At 30.8% G+C, this 20,270-nt stretch overlaps 2 protein-coding genes across 5 annotated transcripts; both read right to left on the bottom strand.

The window, feature by feature from the left end:
- Positions 1-4,273: 4,273 nt before the first annotated feature.
- Positions 4,274-11,415, bottom strand: LOC105639061 (agamous-like MADS-box protein TM6). 4 transcript variants are annotated; one of them, XM_089720353.1, is made up of 7 exons: positions 11,028-11,378; positions 10,832-10,898; positions 10,616-10,677; positions 10,249-10,348; positions 5,061-5,102; positions 4,865-4,909; positions 4,274-4,741 (listed from the first exon to the last, which is right to left on the bottom strand). In XM_089720353.1, exons 1-7 carry the CDS (start codon positions 11,213-11,215, stop codon positions 4,553-4,555), a joined length of 693 nt encoding a protein of 230 aa, XP_089576479.1. In that variant the 5' UTR covers positions 11,216-11,378; the 3' UTR covers positions 4,274-4,552. The 4 variants fall into 4 exon arrangements, with proteins under 4 accessions (XP_089576479.1, XP_089576478.1, XP_089576477.1 ...); XM_089720352.1 differs by lacking the exons at positions 4,274-4,741; positions 4,865-4,909 and adding exons at positions 7,190-7,297; positions 8,281-8,359 and having other exon boundaries at positions 5,059-6,998; positions 11,028-11,406; XM_089720351.1 differs by lacking the exons at positions 4,274-4,741; positions 4,865-4,909 and adding an exon at positions 8,281-8,359 and having other exon boundaries at positions 5,059-7,297; positions 11,028-11,409.
- A 4,059-nt stretch (positions 11,416-15,474) lies between these two features.
- On the bottom strand, positions 15,475-17,996 carry LOC149496698 (agamous-like MADS-box protein TM6). Its single transcript, XM_089720674.1, has 7 exons — positions 17,667-17,996; positions 17,475-17,541; positions 17,280-17,341; positions 16,914-17,013; positions 16,268-16,309; positions 16,067-16,111; positions 15,475-15,942 (listed from the first exon to the last, which is right to left on the bottom strand). The coding sequence occupies exons 1-7, from the start codon at positions 17,852-17,854 to the stop codon at positions 15,754-15,756; spliced, it is 693 nt and encodes a 230-aa protein (XP_089576800.1). The 5' UTR covers positions 17,855-17,996; the 3' UTR covers positions 15,475-15,753.
- Between the last annotated feature and the right edge of the window lie 2,274 nt (positions 17,997-20,270).

Below are 20,270 nucleotides of genomic sequence, written 5' to 3'. Positions count from 1 at the left end.
ATTATTATTTTATTAAAATAATTTATTTGCCTATGAGTAATTGTTATTTTTGGATATCTTTATTATAATTATGATATTTTCGGTAAACTCTTTATTCTCTCTTCATCCCAAAATTTATATATGTTATAGATTATTATTGAATTATATGAATAAAGTGCAATTAGCCTCTTAAACTTGTACTCCTGAAATTAAAAACTCAGAAATGACCTTTTGTCCGATTAAAGCACAAACTCATTTAAGATTAGCCCAAAACGCGCTAGCTCAACTGGTCAATGTACGTCATTTCCACTATATATGCAAAGAAATTGAAGGCTGTAATTTTATACCGTTTATTACAGTGGTTTGTTTTTAATTTTTTATTTATTAGAAATATAAACTACTTTTTAGTTTTTGATTACTATTTTTTTGAAAATTATATTTTTTTTAAATTTATTTGTTTATTTTTTGTTTATGATGTGAAAAATTCTTTCAATTATCAACTCTCTCCCTTATTAACCTATTAAAGATTCTACTTAATAATAAAAATTCTAAAAATTCAAAGTCTTAGAAAAAATAATTAAAAATAGTTTACAATTTAATTTTAAAATTTCAATGTTACACTAACTATTAATTATTATGTTGAATAAAAACATAATATCCAAATATTATAATAAATAAATAATACTAAATTCTTCCTATCTCTTGTAAAAGATGTATGGAGTGAGAAGTCTCGAGTTCGAGTCCTCTCCACCGTAAAGGTTATCACTAATTTGGTGAATGTTATTCAAATGGGAGGGCTGCCCCTGCTGTGTAGCCCGCAATGTTATTTCGGCTGATTGAGCTTCCCATGTATTAAAAATAAATAATACTAAATGACATTAGATTTATATAGATAAAGAAAATAATAATACATATAAAAATAATACTAAATAGAGAAGAGATAGAAAAAAAAGTTGAGAATTTGAAAAGAGATAAAAATATATGCTTGTAGATAAATAAATGACATTATGAATAAATAAATAATATTAGATTTATAATAATAATAACAATAATAATAATTTTATGAGGATAAATCTTATAAAAAAATAAAAATATGAGAAATGTAGAATTAAAAACAGAAAACACAATTCAGTAAATCATTATTTATGATTTCATAAAATTTATTTTTTGTTTTAAAAATAATTTTCTAAAAAGTAAATAAAAAAAATTAAACAAGTTTTGTTTATTTTTTATAGAAAAAAATGAAAAACAAGAAATTTAAAAAAAAATAAGAAATTTAATCGAAAACAAACAGCACCTTAGTTATTCAATATCCATGTTATTTATTGCTTCATCTTCAAAATATCGACTCAATATTTTTGGTTTCACGAAAAACTTTGTCAACTCTCAATTTTTACTTTAATCCATTGAACACTTTAATTGATAAAATTCGACCTGTTAAATACTTTACTTGACCCATTGAATATCTTAACTTAAAAAATATATAGATATAAATACTTATTGGATAGTTAAAAATATAGAAATTATTACTCCAAAAGTTGTTTTAACCACGTAACAAATCAATATATTACACAAAAAAGTCAAAAACATAAAAAATTTATTACTTTTAGTGTCAGAAAGTGCGAAATCTATATAAATATATAATTTTTAAAGCTTAAATACTTATGTGGCAATATATTAGAATATGAAAGTGGTGACATGATATTTATTTTTTCATTATAATTAATATCTTTTATATTTAAATAAAATTTAAATGTTCTTTATTAAATAATGGAGTAACAATTAAACTAATAAGATTTCATTATAATTAATATATAATAAATATAAAGTTTTTTTATTAAACAGTTTTCATTCTATAAAAAAACTAATGGAGTTATAATAAATATAAAGTTTTTCATTAAATAGTTTTTATTCTATCAAAGAAAACTATTGGAGTTATAATGGAGTCATAGTTAATAAAAATTAATTAAATAATATAATTGGATTAACAAATAGAATTAAAATATTAATTTCAACTCACTAAAATTTATTTCATTAAGATTAAATATTCTTATACTTCATTTAATTTAAATATATGAGAATGTCAAAGAGAAAATAAATAATTAACTAAATATATCAATTGAATAACAATAATTTGCTTACAATAATTAATTGTGTTAATTAATATTTCAGTTCAATATTTGAGAATTTAAAAAAGAATCTATAATTTTACCTTCCATTATTTAATCAAAAGTACATAAGCAAATTATTTAAATTAAAACAACACAAATATAAATAATAATTTTCTTGAAAATTACATTCAATATAATTAAAACAATGGAACATTATACAATTCGCGCATTGCACTGGTGTATGACTAGTTATTATAAAAGTGAAATTTAAAGTGCCATGATGTTGATTTTAAATTTCTTGGTACCACAAGGCTTTTTTTTTTTTTTTAAAAAAAAGTTTAAGGATTAAATTATATATTTACAAGTCGCATTAAATGATCTAATTTGGATCTAACACAGCTTTCATTGTAACGTGCTAAAATATCTAAAATTCACTCATAGTTCACGCCACGGATTGCCCCTAATGTAAATACACCAGTATTTTACACATTTTAGCCAGCTACTATGAAAGTTGTGCCAGTTCCAAGTTGGACCAAATATATTTTTGGGTCTCAAAATATCACAAATTGCAACTTATCTATGCAGCTTCATCTTAATTAATCTAGCTTTACCATTATCAGTAAAACCCAAGTCAAGAATAGAGCAACAAGCACTACATGAACAATCAACTTCAACCTCTGTGATTGTTCAATCTGTAATCTCAACTCAAATCCTTGGCATTTTAGCTCGAGCTCTTTACCTACAGAGGTAAGGCAACGTAAAGGAACTTATAAAGTTTTTGCAAGTTATTTGAGAGGTTTAAAAACCTCCAAAATCTCCTCTTTTCAACCCACCAATTTGGAGTGTTGGGAAAGAGTTTAAATTTTAATTTTTTGTAGTCCCTTTTAATTTTTTAAAACTCTAAATTGTCAAATTTATATCTTTTTCGAAATTTATTACTATCCTTTTTTGGCTTTACACTCACATTCTTAAATGTCTTAAATATTTATAAATTAATATGTTGTTAAAAAATTAGCCTATTTAAATATTTAAAATTAGTTTTATTAAAAGGATATTCTTGTAATTTTATACTTAAACTTTATCTTCCAATACTATCAAATTAAACAATCCATATTTATTAAACTTTCTTTCCAAACATAAACATAAAAATAGTTAGTATTTTATCATATTTTGGCTGTGTTCGACAAGAACTTTTTAAATAGCTTTAATATTTTGACTACACACTATTTTTTATAGTATTCAATAAAAGTTGACCTATGTAATGTTTAACTCTTAACGTTTTATGAAAAGTTATTCAAACGGCTAACAGCTAAGCGCTGCTAAAACAAGTAATTTTGCCGAGTAGACCATTTATCCAAATAAAGTGTAGGAGTTGATAATACCTATTATTTGCTCCAGGTATGATTCAATCCTTCAAACTGAGATTGTAGAGTTATAATTTGTATTCTTAGGTTCCGTTTGTTTCCGTAAAATAACTTGTAGGAAAATATTTTCATAATTTTTCGTTGTTTGGAGCGTTCAAAAAAATAAATTAATGAAAAATATTTTCCTGGTCAAAGGAAAATTAGATTATTTTTTAAAGAAAATAATTTTTTATTTTTGAGAGAGTAAAACATTTACTGGACATTGACAAATCTTATAAATTCATATTTTATTTTTGAATTTATTAATCATCAAAGTCACTACCACCAATCATCATTTTCCACCGACCATCACCATCGGCTACCACCATCGGCCATCAATACCAGCCATCGGCGGCTTTCATAATTTATATTTTTTTTGCATTCTTCTCATATTTAACAATAAAATTTTTAAATTATAAAATTTATATTATTATTAATTATGGTCTTATGCGATAAAAATTTTAATATTTTTAATTAATTTTCAATATTATAACCAAACAACAAAAAATAAGTCATTTGGAAAATATTTTTTAAGGAAAAAATTTTCTATGAAAAATATTTTTCAACGAGTTATTTTCCCATCAGTTATTTTACGGAAACATACGGGAGCATTAATTATTTTATTGTTTCTTTTGAAAATTATACGGTCTTAAGATATCTATATTTTTTTATCCTACCAATCAATAAATATTATTTCCCTAAAAAGGAGAAAAACTTAAAACATATAACAAATACTCTTTTCTTTTATTCAATAAAACAAATACTCAACTTCAAAGAAAATAATCAGAAACATATGCTTCATAAAATTTATTAAGCTAGCTCCCCTCATCTGAGCCAACCAAATACCAAAGGTTTATAAGCTTCATAGACAATAGAGCAAAATATGCATACAGATGATAGCCAAATATATTTCCAAAACCATAAGCCAAAACATAAATTTATGTATGATAATAGTGAATTGTAAATTCTTATTCTAAATGATACCCGAACATATAAAAACACGTTTGATAGTAGATTAATTAGATTAAACTGATAATTTTAAATGACTCGTAGCGCCACTCAAGCAAGGCGGAGTTCATGGGGTCCGAACCCTCCTCCGTGGTGAAGGTTAGCCGTAGGGTGGTGGCCGTTGTGGAGGCGGAAAGCATAAAGGTTAGAAGCCCCATTTGCAAGTACAACAGCTGATTCATAATCTCCTTCATTCTCCACTAAAACGTATTGTGGATCTTCACATTTTGCAATTGCATCCTTAGAATTCAAATTGGAACAAAAAGAAGAAAATGTTAATTACACCATTTTCATGTTCCCATTTATTAATTTTCATGAAAATTAAGAACAACAAAAGCCAAAAAGAAATGTTAGAATACTTACAAATTCATGAAGGAGATCTCCATACCTTTCCTCTAAACTTTTTACCTGAAATAAAAAAAAAAAAAAAAAAAAGAAGAAGAAGAAGAAGCGAGAGAAAGAAAGGGTGAGGCATCTGATTAACAAATTAATTACAATTAATTAATTCAAGTATAAGATATGAATTTACATGTATATGTACACTATTATGTTAACTCACCTTCTTTCTTTGGGTTCCTGTCTTTGTTTCGATCAAACGGTACTGTAAAAAAACCATCAACATAAGTTGAAACAGTTAATTGGTTTCATAATTTGAATACATTCAGTAAGTATAAGAAATGAGAAACAAGAAAAAAAATTGAAACCCTAAAGGAGAAACTTTATCTTCTTGCCTTTTCTAGAGCCCAAAAGAATTTGAGGTTTGGCAATTTATATTACGTACTTTGAGATGAAAGCTTTAAAACGATTAGAGGAAGTAATAATCTATTCATATACAAGTGTAATTTAAATACATGATTACAGACTCTTCTAATCCTTGTTTCAAGGAACTTGTATATATCTAAATATAACAGAATAGAATTTAAATAAGTCTTTGCAACAACTACGTTGTTATCTTATCTAATACGCCCCCGCAAGATGGTGTACAGTCTGTAACACTAATCTTGTTTCTGAAATTGCTGAATGCTGTGAAAGATAAGGGCTTTGTTAGCATATCAGCAAGTTGGTCTTTTGCCGAGATATGAGTGACTCGAAGAGTTCCATTTTGCACTTGTTGCCGTACAAAATGATAATCTATGGCAATGTGTTTCATGCGAGAGTGAAAGACCGGGTTTGCTGCAACATAAGTAGCTCCCAAATTATCATAGTAGATCATCGGAGATTTGGGTCTTGGAAACTGCAATTCATCTAATAAATTTCTGACCCATGCCAAATCAGCTGCTGTGGAGGCTACGGATTTATATTCAGCTTCAGTTGAGCTTCTTGCTACAGTTTTCTGCTTCTTTGAAGACCAGGCAACTGGGTTCTTTCCTAGAAAAATTATGTAGGCACTAGTAGAGGTCCTATCATCGTGATTTCCCGCTCAATCCGCATCGGAGAATGCATGTAAATCATCATCAGTTTGTCTACAAAGATTCAATCCAAAATCAAATGTACCAACCAAATACCGCAAAAGTCGTTTAAGAGCAGTCCAATGTTTTTTAGTCGGCTTTGACATGTATTGCGCTAGTTTATTAACAACAAATGTCACATCTGGTCTTGTAAGCAATAGGTATTGTAAACTTCCTATTAGAGCTCGATAGACAGTAGCATCCTGTAAACAAGCAGAATCTGAAGAATTGAGTGTCATGGTCGAAGACATTGGTGTAGATGCAGATTTGGCTTCATGCATGTGAGCTTTCTCTAGAAGGTCACGTATATAATTATGTTGTGAGAGAAACAGACCTGTGGCTGTTCTCTTGACCTCAACACCCAGAAAATAGTGAAGGTTCCCCAAATCTTTAATAGAGAATGCCTTACCCAATTGATTAATGAATGCTTCAATTCGCATAGCACTACTCCCAGTAATAATTATATCATCAACGTAAACTAGTAAATAAAGAACAGTCCCTTATCGATGATATATAAATAGGCAAGAATCTGATTTGGATTGCTGAAAACCAGCAGTTATCAGAAACGACGCTAAAGCAGAGTACCACACCCTTGGAGCCTGTTTTAATCAGTAGAGAGACTTCTCCAATTTGCACACAAATTTCAAATTGTGATGTTGAATAAAACCAGGTGGCTGCTCCATAAACACATCTTCATTTAATTTGCCATGAAGGAAGACATTATTGACATCCACCTGTCGAAGAGGCCAATTTTTACTAACAACAATAGATAGTATAACCCAAACTGTGGGATGTTTTGCAACAGGAGAGAAGGTCTGATCAAAATCAAGTCTTGGTCTTTAAGTAAATCCTCGTGCCACCAGACGTGCTTTATATCGAACTGGAATTCCCTTGGAATCATGCTTTATGCGAAACATCCATTTACAGCTAACAACATTATTTGCTTTTTCCAAAGGAACCAAACTCCAAGTTTTCTGCTTCATGAGGGCTTGATATTCTTCTTCCATGGCAGATCGCCACTTCGGATCCTTCAATGCCTGAGCAACAGTCTTGGGAACAAATTGAATATCAGATTAAACTTCAGTGGATAGACACAGTCTATTAATTGGCTTTCGAATTTGATTTTTGCTGCGTGTCACCATTGGATGTACATTCTGATTGAGATTAGAGGCCAACGGCAAGCTGCTCACAACATCACTTGGAGTAGGTAATAAAATAGGTGAATTAGAAATTTCAGTACCTGAACCAGAATCCGAGATGTTACTGTGTTCGGGTTGCTGCTGAACTAGCGAAGGAGAAGCCGAGGAATCAGTGTTCACATAATTTGGTTGCCCAATACTGTCAAGACCTGCAGACATTGGTAAAATAAAATGTATGGGTGACCAGGTATCTAATGTATGAGAATCAGGTCGTTCTAAACCTGTGGCTAGAGAATTAAACGGAAAGTCAGATTCTATAAAGTCAACATGACGAGAAAGATAGATTGTGGATGAATGAGGATCATAGCACTTGTAAGCACTTTGAGTAGCTGAATACCCAATAAAAACACAAGGAAGAGAACGTTTTTCCAGTTTATGTTTATTAAATGGACGAATCCAAGGATAACATAAACACCCAAAAACCTTTAATTTAGCATAATTGGGTTCTTTGCCATGAAGACAGTAGAAAGGTGATTTCTTGTCCAAAATAGAGGTTGGCATTTTATTGATTAAATATACGGCTGTCTGAAAAGCATAAGTCCAAAAAGATAGTGGTAGATTGGCTTGATGAAGTAATGTGAGCCCGGTTTCGACAATTTGTCGATGTCAACGCTTAGCTGTGGCGTTATGTTCTGGTGTGTAGGGTGGAGTAAGAAAATGAGAAATCTCTTTTTCTTGCAAGTAAGCTTTTAGGTGTATAAATTCCCCCCATTATCCGAATATATTGATTTAATTTTCCTATTGAAGTAGTTTTCAACAAGATTCTGAAATGCCAGAAAAATTGAAGACACGTCAGATTTTCTTTTCAAAGGAAACAACCACACAAATTTGGTAAAATGATCGACAAAAATGATATAATACCGAAATTCATCAATAGAAGTGACTGGTGACGGTCCCCAAACGTCACTATAAATTAACTCCAATGGAGCAGAGCTTGTCATAGTGGACTCAAAAAATGGAGACTTGTGCATTTTGTTGCACTTACATGAATCACAAAAGAAATTATTATTTGAAACTGATAAATCAAATGACTGCAAAATAAGACGCAAGATAGGTGTTGAAGGGTGGCCTAGTCGACGATGCCATAGGGGCTGTGAAGAAGCAACAATATGATTAATGCTCAAAGAAGAACCTCTTGACAGATTGGGCGGCCATTCATAAATGCCATTAGTGGGCTTCCCTTCCGCTAGCAGTGCCCCTGTGCTCAAATCCTTCACAGTAAACAGAAAGGGATTAAATGTCACCTCAACATTATTATTAGTGCACAATTTATAAACAGAAATAAGATTCTTGTCAAGAGCAGGAACACATAAAACATTCTTTAAACTCAAAGGCTTGGTGGCAGAATTTAAGGTAACAGTCCCTGTATGAGAAATTGGATAGGATTTACCATCACCAAGGAAAACCTTATCACTGCCTTCATAATTTGAATGAATAGCCAGATTCTTTAAATCTTCTACCACATGCTGATTTGCACCTGAATCGACAACACAACGAGGATCATTTGTCTGTCAATTGCTAGTAACACAACTAACTTGAGCTTGAGTCTTTGAACCAGCAGCAGTGGAGTTTTCATTAAATAGCCATGGGAGCAATTTCTTGAGTTTAAAACATTGTTTGGTGACATGCCCAGGCCTGTCACAAAATTCACATTTAACCCTGTTTTTGTAGGTCGAGGAAGTAGGAGTACCTGAAAAATTTCCAGAATCAACAAAAGCGGAAGATTGAGGAGCAGCAGTTGACGATCCAGCTTTGTTTTTCGCAGTATAATTCACCGTTGTGGGAGTAACAATCAAATTCGACTCACGATTCAATTGACTCTCAAAGTCAGTCAATTTATCATGAAGATCGTCAAAAGAAATCTCAGAGTCACGTGCTCGAATGGCAGCCGAAACCTCCTTATATTCAGCAGGTAGACCATGAAGAACATGGAGAACAATTTCATTCATCGTAATACAACACCAGCAGCAGCAAGTGTAGTGGTGATCGATTTAATTTTCTGGAGAAACTCAGTAACTGATGAGATCCCTTTCTTAGCTGTAAATAGAGACTCTCTCAAGCTCATAATGCGAGCTTGAGATGGCTTAGCATAGGTTTTCTCCAGAGTAACCCAAACATCGTGAGAAGTTTTCTCACCAACAACATAAGAGACAACATCGGGAGAAAGAGAAGCAATCATAGCGCTTCGAAGGAGCTGATCTTGACGAAACAGATAGGAACTGGTTGTCAGATTACTAGCAATAGGGTTCTCAACAAACTTAAGAAAATCATAACCAACCAATAGAGAGTACCACTGAGTATGCCACGATTGGTAGTTTGTGGCAGTCAGTTTAAGTGGAGCTTGAGCGGAGGCATTAATGGAAACTAATTGAGTTTCAGAGGGGTTTAGGGTTGGCATTTGAAGAACGGTAGGAGTGGCGGAACTGGTTTCTTCTAGAGGATTAGTCATTGAAAAGGGATAGAAGAATCGCAGATAGGATCAAAAAAAAAATGCTGTTTGAGAAAAAGGCTCTGATACCATAAAACGATTAGAGGAAGTAATAATCTATTCACGTACAAGTGTAATTTAAATACATGATTACAGACTCTTCTAATCCTTGTTTCAAGGAACTTGTATATATCTAAATATAACAGAATAGAATTTGAATAAGTCTTTGCAACAACTACGTTGTTATCTTATCTAATAAGCTTATGAAGTTGAGACAGAATATATCTTTTTATGCCATAGATACATAAAACTTTGTGATTTGAAGTTTTTCCAACAAATTAAAGAAGTGAAAAACATAAGAATCCAAGATTAAAAGCCTTACTGCTAATCTAACTTTGCAAGTTAACTTACAATTTATTTTTTATCAGCAAATATAATTTTTATTGATTAATATCAGGGAAAACTTAACAAATCCCGGCGTAAAACTGAGCCAAGAGGCCCTTAGTGCGCCAGAACCTTACCGGAGAATGTTAATTTTATAATTTATAATCTTTAAAAGAGAAAAAAAAAAACACCTTCAAAGTTATTATTATTCTCAAACTAAAAGTAAAGCACAAAATTGCAAAAGCAGATTAATTAATTAATTGAGATAAATAAATACAAATCTAATACCTTCTTGTCACGTACAAGCTTCAAAGCCGAATCCATTCTTTCCTCCAGACTCCTCATCTCGTCAATGCTCAGATCGTTCAAATCCTCACCCAGTCTTTGCCTGCTAATGCAACTTTTATATTAAAAACAATATCTATGCTAAATATAATTTATTTTTATTAACATAAAAAATTTTTAAAGGGAAGGCAAAGGATTTAAATTAACCTCTAAAGTCTTACACTATAAAATAGGCTATTATGACTTTTCCTGCTAGATTAATATATAATTTCTGAAAATTAAAGAAATTTTTCTTTCTTTTTTTTTTGGCGAAGGAAAAGAAAACAAAAGAATATTCCTAATTTAGAAATTACAGTGATTAATTAATTACCTGATGTCTCTTCTCAGCTTAGTGTTGATCTCTCTCAGCTTTCTCAAGTTTTCTTGCATTCTCTGCAAATAATTAATAATCTCAATATTAAAAAAAAAAAAAAAAAAAAAAAAAAAAAAAAAAACAAATTCAACCTAATGAAACTTATAGATCAAACAGTTACTAAAAATTTCAACAAAGAAAAGAATTGACACTAAAAATTAAAGAGAGATTAACCTCATAGTGAGTGCTCCACAGATCTATCCCTAAATTCTTCTGATATTGATCAAATATTTTCTTTGTCCTGCAGATTATTAAAAAACAAAACACACATACACACGCAAACCCCAAATATTATATTAGGGTTTTACAAAACCTAAATCTCAAGAAAAAAAAAATTAAATAAAAGAAGGGACTTGATCTATGAACGTACGATGTTGTAGGGCTAAAGAACTCATGGAATTTTCCAGTACTAGAAAACATGATAAGAGAAACCTTAGCATCACAAAGAACAGTGAGTTCTTGAGCTTTTTTGAAAATACCATTTCTTCTCTTGGAATAAGTAACCTGTCTGTTGGTAGAGTTTTCAATTCTCTTGATCTCAATCTTTCCACGACCCATTTTTCCTTTCTTCTTGATAATCAAAACCCACTATACAAAACGAAGAGATCTGATAACTGTTTTGTGTATGGAGCATAGGCTTTTCTTGATTCTTGAAGATAACAGAGCAAAAGAAAACAAGAAAATAAAGAAAAAGACTAGTTTCTATTTCAGGAGAGGTAAAGCAAAAGTGGGTTGTTGTGTAACTAAGAATACCTGCTAAATTTGTGAAAGTGAGAGTTTCAAGATAGGGTTAATAGCAGTAACGTGTCATGTTGGGAAGTGCAATGAAGAAGACAGGACATTGTTACAAAGTACAATTTGTGCTATGCGATTGACAAGGCCTTTCCTTAAACCTCTTTAAGTAAACAATTATGTTAGGTAAAACTAAATGGATGTAATATGATGAGAACATTTTATACATGAAGGAATATAATAAACTAAGAAAATAATTCTTGTCGTTATGTTATGGGTTTAATCTTTAATTTAGTGAGAAAGATAACACAGTGATGCTCAAAAGCCTAATAAGGACAAATCAATCTTATTATCAGTGAAAAGCTTGAAATGGCAATGTTATACTTTTGTACTGCTTTTTTTCGCAAGATTTATATTATTGTTAATAGAGAGTAAAGATAGTTTACACGGTTATAGAAATGGGAAAAGCATTAGTTTATTTATAGAAAAGACTAATGGGAAAATCGTTTAGTTTTGGTTAGAGATATTTTGGCTAAGGTTTCTATATTTCTCACATTCAAGTGAAGTTCATGAGTTTACATGAGTCATTAATGGAAGTATTCAGTGAGTAATTTCCAATTTCTTTTGTTTGTTTATTTATTTATTTTTATAATATGCAAACAAAAAAGAAAAGACTAGCTACTACACCATTTTGGATAAGTTATCCTAGCCGCATCATGCATGAGCTATGAATTAATATTATCATGATGGCGATCAAGAATGTGAAGACTCGAAGCTTGCAAACTCGCAAATTCTGTAAGCGAATCAGCCTAAAATATGCTTCATGGAAAATATAAGGAATCTAAATAAACTAATTAATTAAAGGTGAAAAGCTGCTATGAGGAGGCCTCAGGTCAAGTTGTAAATTTTGAGAAGTCGGGCATTACTTTTAGCTCGAATGTTTATGAGGATAATAAGGTTTTAGTCACCAGAATCATAGGAGTCTTTAATCCCTTAAATGGTGGTAATTCTTAATCTCAAAAATATATTTTGTGTTTTAGCTGAGTTTGATCCGTTGGTTTGGTGGCTCAATCCCACATCGGGATTTTAGCAAGGGAGAGGGTGGCCTCTCTTCTATATAAGGAGCCTACCTCCTTCAATTTTAGATGTCTCAACTTGTCTTTCAACACTTAATAGGTTAGACAAGTTTCTCTGCTCTATCAATTTGTATATTTCTTTAGTGAAATATAAATTTGGTAATGTCCGAGGACGTAGGAAAAATTGGCCGAACCTCGTTAAAATTCTGGTCTTCTCTTTTATTTATTGCTTTTGTTTTTATTTATTTAATAGCTGTTGTTGGGCAAAATACTTTTGGTGGTTATTGTCTGATTAATTGCATGTCTATGTAAATTCTGTCTAGGCAAGTGGATTTTAAGTGAGACCTGTGACTCTTCCACTTATCTGGGAATTTACCTGGTGTAGTTACTTAGTACAGTAATTCACAAATTGTTTTTAATTTGGTGGAAGAAGCCCAATTTCCACAACAGTTGGTATCAGCGCTAAGGTTACTAAGTATTCACTGTGGTTGCAGCATAGTCTGATCTGCCTCACAAAAAAGGTTCCTTGGTTGTGTTCCGCATTTTGAAAATTGATTTTATAGCTATTAAATATTTAAAGTAGAAATGACAAACGAAAAGAAAAATACTACACCTACTATAGCATCAACTTTAGTAAGAAATGCTGTATCAAATGCAAGATTTACAGTGGAGATTTTCGATGGCACCGGTCGTTTCGGCATGTGGCAGAGTGAACTTCTATACGCTTTTTTTCAATAAGATCTAGATGTTGCTATTGAAGAAGAGAAACCAAACGAGATGGAGGAGAGTGAATGAAGGACCATCAATCGTCTGACATGTGATACAATTCGGTCGTGCTTTCTAGAGAATAAAAATATGCTTTCTCGAAAGAAACTTTTGCAAACAAATTGTGGAAGGCATTGGAGGAGAAATTTTTGAAGAAAAACAATCAAAATAAACTCTTCATGAAGAAGAAATTGTATCGCTTCAATTATGTTCCTGGTACCACTATGAATGAACATATTACGAAGTTTAATCAATTGGTGGCTGATTTGTTTAATTTGGATGTGATATTTAGAGACGAAGATTTGACATTGTTGTTGCTGGCATCTCTTCCTGATGAATTTGACCATCTTACAGCGACTCTAATTCACGGGAATGAAGATGTGACTTTTAGTGAAATTTGTGCTGATCTTTACAGCCATGAACTGAGAAAGATAGAAAAGAAGGAAAAGGCAACTGAAGTAGAAGCTCTGGTGGTTGGAGGCCGTTCACGAAGCCAAAAGAAAGGGAGAAAGAAAAATAGATCTCGTTCAAAAACCAGAGTTGAAAAAGATGAGTGTGCCTTTTGTCGTGAGAAAGGTCATTGGAAGAAAGATTATCCAAAGCTGAAAGCCAAAGGCAAAACTGTTATTGATTCAAACATAGCTGGGTATGATGATGCAGACTCAGACTTCTCATTAGTTATTATGGCATCTATAGACAATTCATTAGCAAATTATCAATAAAACCCAAGTCAAGAGTAGAGCAACAAGCACTACATGAACAATCAACTTCAACCCCTGTGATTGTTCAATCTGTAATCTCAACTCAAATCCTTGGCATTTTAGCTCGAGCTCTTTTACCTACAGAGGTAATGCATCGCAAAGGAACTTATAAAGTTTTTGCAAGTAATTTTTGAGGTTTAAAAACAGCCAAAATCTCCTCTTTTCAACCCATCATTTTGGAGTGTTGGGAAAGAGTTTAAATTTTAATTTTTTAGTCCCTTTTAATTTTTTAGTCCCTTTTAATTTTTTAAAACTCTAAATTGTCAAATTTATATCTTTTTCGAAATTTATTACAATCTTTTTTTGGCTTTACACTCACATTCTTAAATGTCTTAAATATTTATAAATTAATATGTTGTTAAAAAATTAGCCTATTTAAATATTTAAAATTAGTTTTATTAAAAGGATATTCTAATAATTTTATACTTTTTTATCTTCCAATACTATCAAATTAAACAATCCATATATATTTAACTTTCTTTCCAAACATAAACATAAAAATAGTTAGTATTTTACCCTATTTTGGCTGTGTTCGATGAGAACTCTTTAAATAGCTTTAATATTTTGACTAAACACTATTTTTATAGTGTTTAATAAAAGTTAACCTATATAATGTTTAACTCTTAACGTTTTATGAAAAGTTATTCAAACGGCTAACAGTTAAGCGTTACTAAAACAACTAATTTTGCTGAGTAGACCATTTATTCAAATAAAGTGTAAGAGTCGATAATACCTATTATTTGCTCCAAGTATGATTCAATCCTTCAAACTGAGATTGTAGAGTTATAATTTGTATTCTTAGGTTATGTTTGTTTTCATAAAATAACTTACAGGAAAATATTTTTCATAATTTTTTGTTGTTTGAAGCGTTCAGAAAAATAAGTCAATGGAAAATATTTTCTTGGTCAAAGGAAAATTAAATTATTTTTTAAGGAAAATAACTTTTTATTTTTGAGAGAGTAAAATATTTTTTGGATGTTGACAAACCTTATAGATCTATATTTTTTTAGTTTATTAATCATCAAAGTCACTACCACCAGTCATCATTTACCACCGACCATCACCATCGGCTACCACCACCAGCCATCGGTGGCTTTCATAATTTATATTTTTTTTGCATTCTTCTCACATTTAACGATAAAATTTTAAAATTATAAAATTTATATTATTATTAATTGTGGTCTAATGCGATAAAGATTTTAATATTTTTAATTAATTTTATGACAAACAAACAACAGAAAATAAGTCATTTGAAAAATATTTTTTAATGAGTTATTTGTCCGCCAGTTATTTTACAAAAATAAATGGGAGCATTAATTATTTTATTGTTTCTTTTGAAAATTATATGTTCCTCAGATATCTATATTTTTTTTATCCTACCAATCAATGAATATTATTTCCCTAAAAAGGAGAAAAACTTAAAACATATAACAAATACTCTTTTCTTTTATTCAATAAAACAAATACTCAACTTCAAAGAAAATAATCAGAAACATATGCTTCATAAAATTTATTAAGCTAGCTCCCCTCATCTGAGCCAACCAAATACCAAAGGTTTATAAGCTTCATAGACAATAGAGCAAAATATGCATACAGATGATAGCCAAATATATTTCCAAAACCATAAGCCAAAACATAAATTTATGTATGATAATAGTGAATTGTAAATTCTTATTCTAAATGATACCCGAACATATAAAAACACGTTTGATAGTAGATTAATTAGATTAAACTGATAATTTTAAATGACTCGTAGCGCCACTCAAGCAAGGCGGAGTTCATGGGGTCCGAACCCTCCTCCGTGGTGAAGGTTAGCCGTAGGGTGGTGGCCGTTGTGGAGGCGGAAAGCATAAAGGTTAGAAGCCCCATTTGCAAGTGCAACAGCAGATTCATAATCTCCTTCATTCTCCACTAAACCGTATTGTGGATCTTCACATTTTCCAATTGCATCCTTAGAATTCAAATTGGAACAAAAAAGAAGAAAATATTAATTACACCATTTTCATGCTCCCATTTATTAATTTTCATGAAAATTAAGAACAGCAAAAGCCAAAAAGAAATATTAGAATACTTACAAATTCAAGAAGGAGATCTCCATACCTTTCCTCTAAACTTTTTACCTGAAATAAATAAAAAAAAAAAAAAAAAAAAAGAAGAAGAAGAAAAAGAGAGAGAAAGAAAGGGTGAGGCATCTGATTAACAAATTAATTACAATTAATTAATTCAAGTATATGATATGAATTTACATGTATATATACACTATTATGTTAACTCACCTTCTTTCTTTGGGTTCCTGTCTTTGTTTCGATCAAACGGTACTGTTAAAAAACCATCAACATAAGTTGAAACAGTTAATTGGTTTCATAATTTAAACACATTCAGTAAGTATAAGAAATGAGAAACAAGAAAAAAAATTGAAACCCTAAAGGAGAAACTTTATCTTCTTGCCTTTTCTAGAGCTCAAAAGAATTTGAGGTTTGGCAATTTATATTACGTACTTTGCGACGAAAGCTTATGAAGTTGAAAAAGAATATATCTTTTTATGCCATAGATACAAAAAACTTTGTGATTTGAAGTTTTTCCAACAAATTAAAGAAGTGAAAAACATAAGAATCCAAGATTAAAAGCCTTACTGCTAATCTAACTTTGCAAGTTAACTTACAATTTATTTTTTATCAGCAAATATAATTTTTATTGATTAATATCAGGGAAAACTTAACAAATCCCGGCGTAAAACTGAGCCAAGAGGCCCTTAGTGCGTCAGAACCTTACCGGAGAATGTTAATTTTATAATTTATAATCTTTAAAAGAGAAAAAAAAAACACCTTCAAAGTTATTATTATTCTCAAACTAAAAGTAAAGCACAAAATTGCAAAAGCAGATTAATTAATTAATTGAGATAAATAAATACAAATCTAATACCTTCTTGTCACGTACAAGCTTCAAAGCCGAATCCATTCTTTCCTCCAGACTCCTCATCTCATCAATGCTCAGATCGTTCAAATCCTCACCCAGTCTTTGCCTGCTAATGCAACTTTTATATTAAAAACAATATATATGCTAAATATAATTTATTTTTATTAACATAAAAAATTTTTAAAGGGAAGGCAAAGGATTTAAATTAACCTCTAAAGTCTTACACTATAAAATAGGCTATTATGACTTTTCCTGCTAGATTAATATATAATTTCTGAAAATTAAAGAAATTTTTCTTTTTTTTTTTTTGGCGAAGGAAAAGAAAACAAAAGAATATTCCTAATTTAGAAATTACAGTGATTAATTAATTACCTGATTTCTCTTCTCAGCTTAGTGTTGATCTCTCTCAGCTTTCTCAAGTTTTCTTGCATTCTCTGCAAATAATTAATAATCTCAATATTAAAAAAAAAAAAAACAAATTCAACCTAATGAAACTTATAGATCAAACAGTTACTAAAAATTTCAACAAAGAAAAGAATTGACACTAAAAATTAAAGAGAGATCAACCTCATAATGAGTGCTCCACAGATCTATCCCTAAATTCTTCTGATATTGATCAAATATCTTCTTTGTCCTGCAGATTATTAAAAAACAAAACACACATACACACGCAAACCCCAAATATTATATTAGGGTTTTACAAAACCTAAATCTCAAGAAAAAAAAAAATAAAAGAAGGGACTTGATCTATGAACGTACGATGTTGTAGGGCTAATGAACTCATGGAATTTTCCAGTACTAGAAAACATGATAAGAGAAACCTTAGCATCACAAAGAACAGTGAGTTCTTGGGCTTTTTTGAAAATACCATTTCTTCTCTTGGAATAAGTAACCTGTCTGTTGGTAGAGTTTTCAATTCTCTTGATCTCAATCTTTCCACGACCCATTTTTCCTTTCTTCTTGATAATCAAAACCCACTATACAAAACGAAGAGATCTGATAACTGTTTTGTGTATGGAGCATAGGCTTTTCTTGATTCTTGAAGATAACAGAGCAAAAGAAAACAAGAAAATAAAGAAAAAGACTAGTTTCTATTTCAGGAGAGGTAAAGCAAAAGTGGGTTGTTGTGTAACTAAGAATACCTGCTAAATTTGTGAAAGTGCGAGTTTCAAGATAGGGTTAATAGCAGTAACGTGTCATGTTGGGAAGTGCAATGAAGAAGACGTGACATTGTTACAAAGTACAATTTTTGCTATGCGATTGACTAGGCCTTTCCTTAAACCTCTTTAAGTAAACAATTATGTTAGGTAAAACTAAACGGATGTAATATGATGAGAACATTTTATACATGAAGGAATATAATAAACCAAGAAAATAATTCTTGTTGTTATGTTATGGGTTTAATCTTTAATTTAGTGAGAAAGATAACATAGTTATGCTCAAAAGCCTAATAAGGACAAATCAATCTTATTAACAGTGTAAAGCTTGAAATGGCAATGTTATACTTGTGTACTGCTTTTTTTTGCAAGATTTATATTATTGTTAATAGAGAGTAAAGATAGTTTACACTCTTATAGAAATGGGAAAATCATTAGTTTTGGTTAGAGACATTTTGGTTAAGGTTTCTATATTTCTCACATTCAAGTGAAGTTCATGAGTTTACATGAGTCATTAATGGAAGTATTCAGTGAGTAATTTCCAATTTCTTTTGTTTGTTTATTTATTTATTTTTATAATATGCAAACAAAAAAAGAAAAGACTAGCTACTACACCATTTTGGATAAGTTATCCTAGCCGCATCATGCATGAGCTATGAATTAATATTATCATGATGGCGATCAAGAATGTGAAGACTCAAAGCTTGCAAACTCGCAAATTCTGTAAGCGAATCAGCCTAAAAATTTGCTTCATGGAAAATATAAGAAATCTAAATAAACTAATTAATTAAAGGTGAAAAGCTGCTATGAGGAGGCCTCAGGTCATGTTGTAAATTTTGAGAAGTCGGGCATTATTTTTAGCTCGAATGTTTATGAGGATAATAAGGTTTTAGTCACCAGAATCTTAGGAGTCTTTAATCCCTTAAGTGGTGGTAATTCTTAATCTCAAAAATATATTTTGTGTTTTAGCTGAGTTTGATCTTTAGAAGGAATATGAATTATTAGAAAATTGTCTGTCTATATTTGTTTCAACGTTTTATACAGGGAAATAAGAGGTGGGGTAGTGCAGAGAATCTCTCCACTATTAGCCGTCAAAATATCCTTTTTAATTGAGGATTTTTAGGGATAGTGGGATCAAGTAGATTTTATAAGATTTATTAAATATATTTATATATCATATATTTTATTTTATTTTAAGTAATTATATAGAATGACCAGCATATCTTTAATTAATTAAAAGAGAGATTTTGAAATCCTATTAATTATAGGAACAATAGAACTCTGTCTATGGCTAAAAAGGAGATTTTGCTTAAGTTTGTAGCACAAGTGCTACCTTCTTATCATATGAATGTTTTCTTACTTCCCTTTATTAAATATCACCAATTAATTTAGAAAAGTCACCACCAAAATGAGTTGTCATAATAAGTCAAGACTTGGAAAGCCTTTAGCCCAAAGATAGTTGATTCAAGCCCACAAAGTGTGTAAATACCTAGGGTATTCTAGAATACTCTCATTTAAAGATATTTTGTGAAATATGTACTTAACTCTAGAATGTTCCTTGAAATCTAGAATGTCCATTTTTATAAGTAAATTTTAGCCGTACATTGAGGAGGTGGAAATGCCTATAAATATCACCCCTTCTCTCATTTGTAAGCACCAAGCAAAAACCAAGTAAGTAAACTTTTCCTTAAGCTTTTTGAATATTTGCTTCTTAGTAATACAATTATATTTTGTGTTTTATGTTAGTATTATTTTGGTTGTCTTTCCCGTTATTATTTTTAGTGTTATAAATTATTAATCAATCTTGGAGTTTATCACTGCACTGATAACCAACAAGAGGTATCAGAGCCTGGTTGTGGTGGTAGTTGTTGTAGCCGTGGTATTTTGTGGTGTTCATTTACAAGTGTAGGGTATTGTTACTCTGCTGGAATTAACAGTCGGGGACTGTTGTTCAAGCAACAACAAGATTCACAAGCAACGATTGTGATCGTGATTAGTTAGAGACCGTCGTGCATTGGTTAGTGTCAAGAACACCAGTACCTTATTGCAGATTTTTCTGGAGTTGCTAATAGCATCGAGAAGCTAAATAGCAACAATTACGGGAACTGGAGTACCCGTATGAGATATTATCTCATAGGTTAAGACTTATGGGATATCGTCGGAGGAGATAATACTACACCACCAGTTGGGGATGCGAAAGCTTTGA

This window comes from Jatropha curcas, chromosome 4 (assembly GCF_041381405.1).
Source record: "Jatropha curcas cultivar XTBG-Jc1 chromosome 4, XTBG_Jcur_1.0, whole genome shotgun sequence".
In the NCBI taxonomy this organism is placed as follows: Eukaryota; Viridiplantae; Streptophyta; class Magnoliopsida; order Malpighiales; family Euphorbiaceae; genus Jatropha; species Jatropha curcas.
The sequence above is the reverse complement of the archived record's forward strand: the minus strand, read 5'-3'. Positions and strand labels throughout refer to the sequence as shown.

Excerpts from the sequence above, each read along its gene's own strand:
- LOC105639061 (XM_089720350.1), bottom strand. The coding sequence starts at position 11,215 with ATGGGTCGTGGAAAGATTGAGATCAAGAGAATTGAAAACTCTACCAAC. Across the intron at positions 10,899-11,027 it reads TTCTTTAGCCCTACAACATC|GACAAAGAAAATATTTGATC; the intron begins GTACGTTCATAG and ends AATAATCTGCAG. Across the intron at positions 8,360-10,248 it reads AGCTTGTACGTGACAAGAAG|GATTTGAGCACAGGGGCACT; the intron begins GTATTAGATTTG and ends TTTACTGTGAAG.
- LOC149496698 (XM_089720674.1), bottom strand. The coding sequence starts at position 17,854 with ATGGGTCGTGGAAAGATTGAGATCAAGAGAATTGAAAACTCTACCAAC. Across the intron at positions 17,342-17,474 it reads TGTGGAGCACTCATTATGAG|AGAATGCAAGAAAACTTGAG; the intron begins GTTGATCTCTCT and ends AATTATTTGCAG. Across the intron at positions 16,112-16,267 it reads CAGGAACCCAAAGAAAGAAG|GTAAAAAGTTTAGAGGAAAG; the intron begins GTGAGTTAACAT and ends TATTTATTTCAG.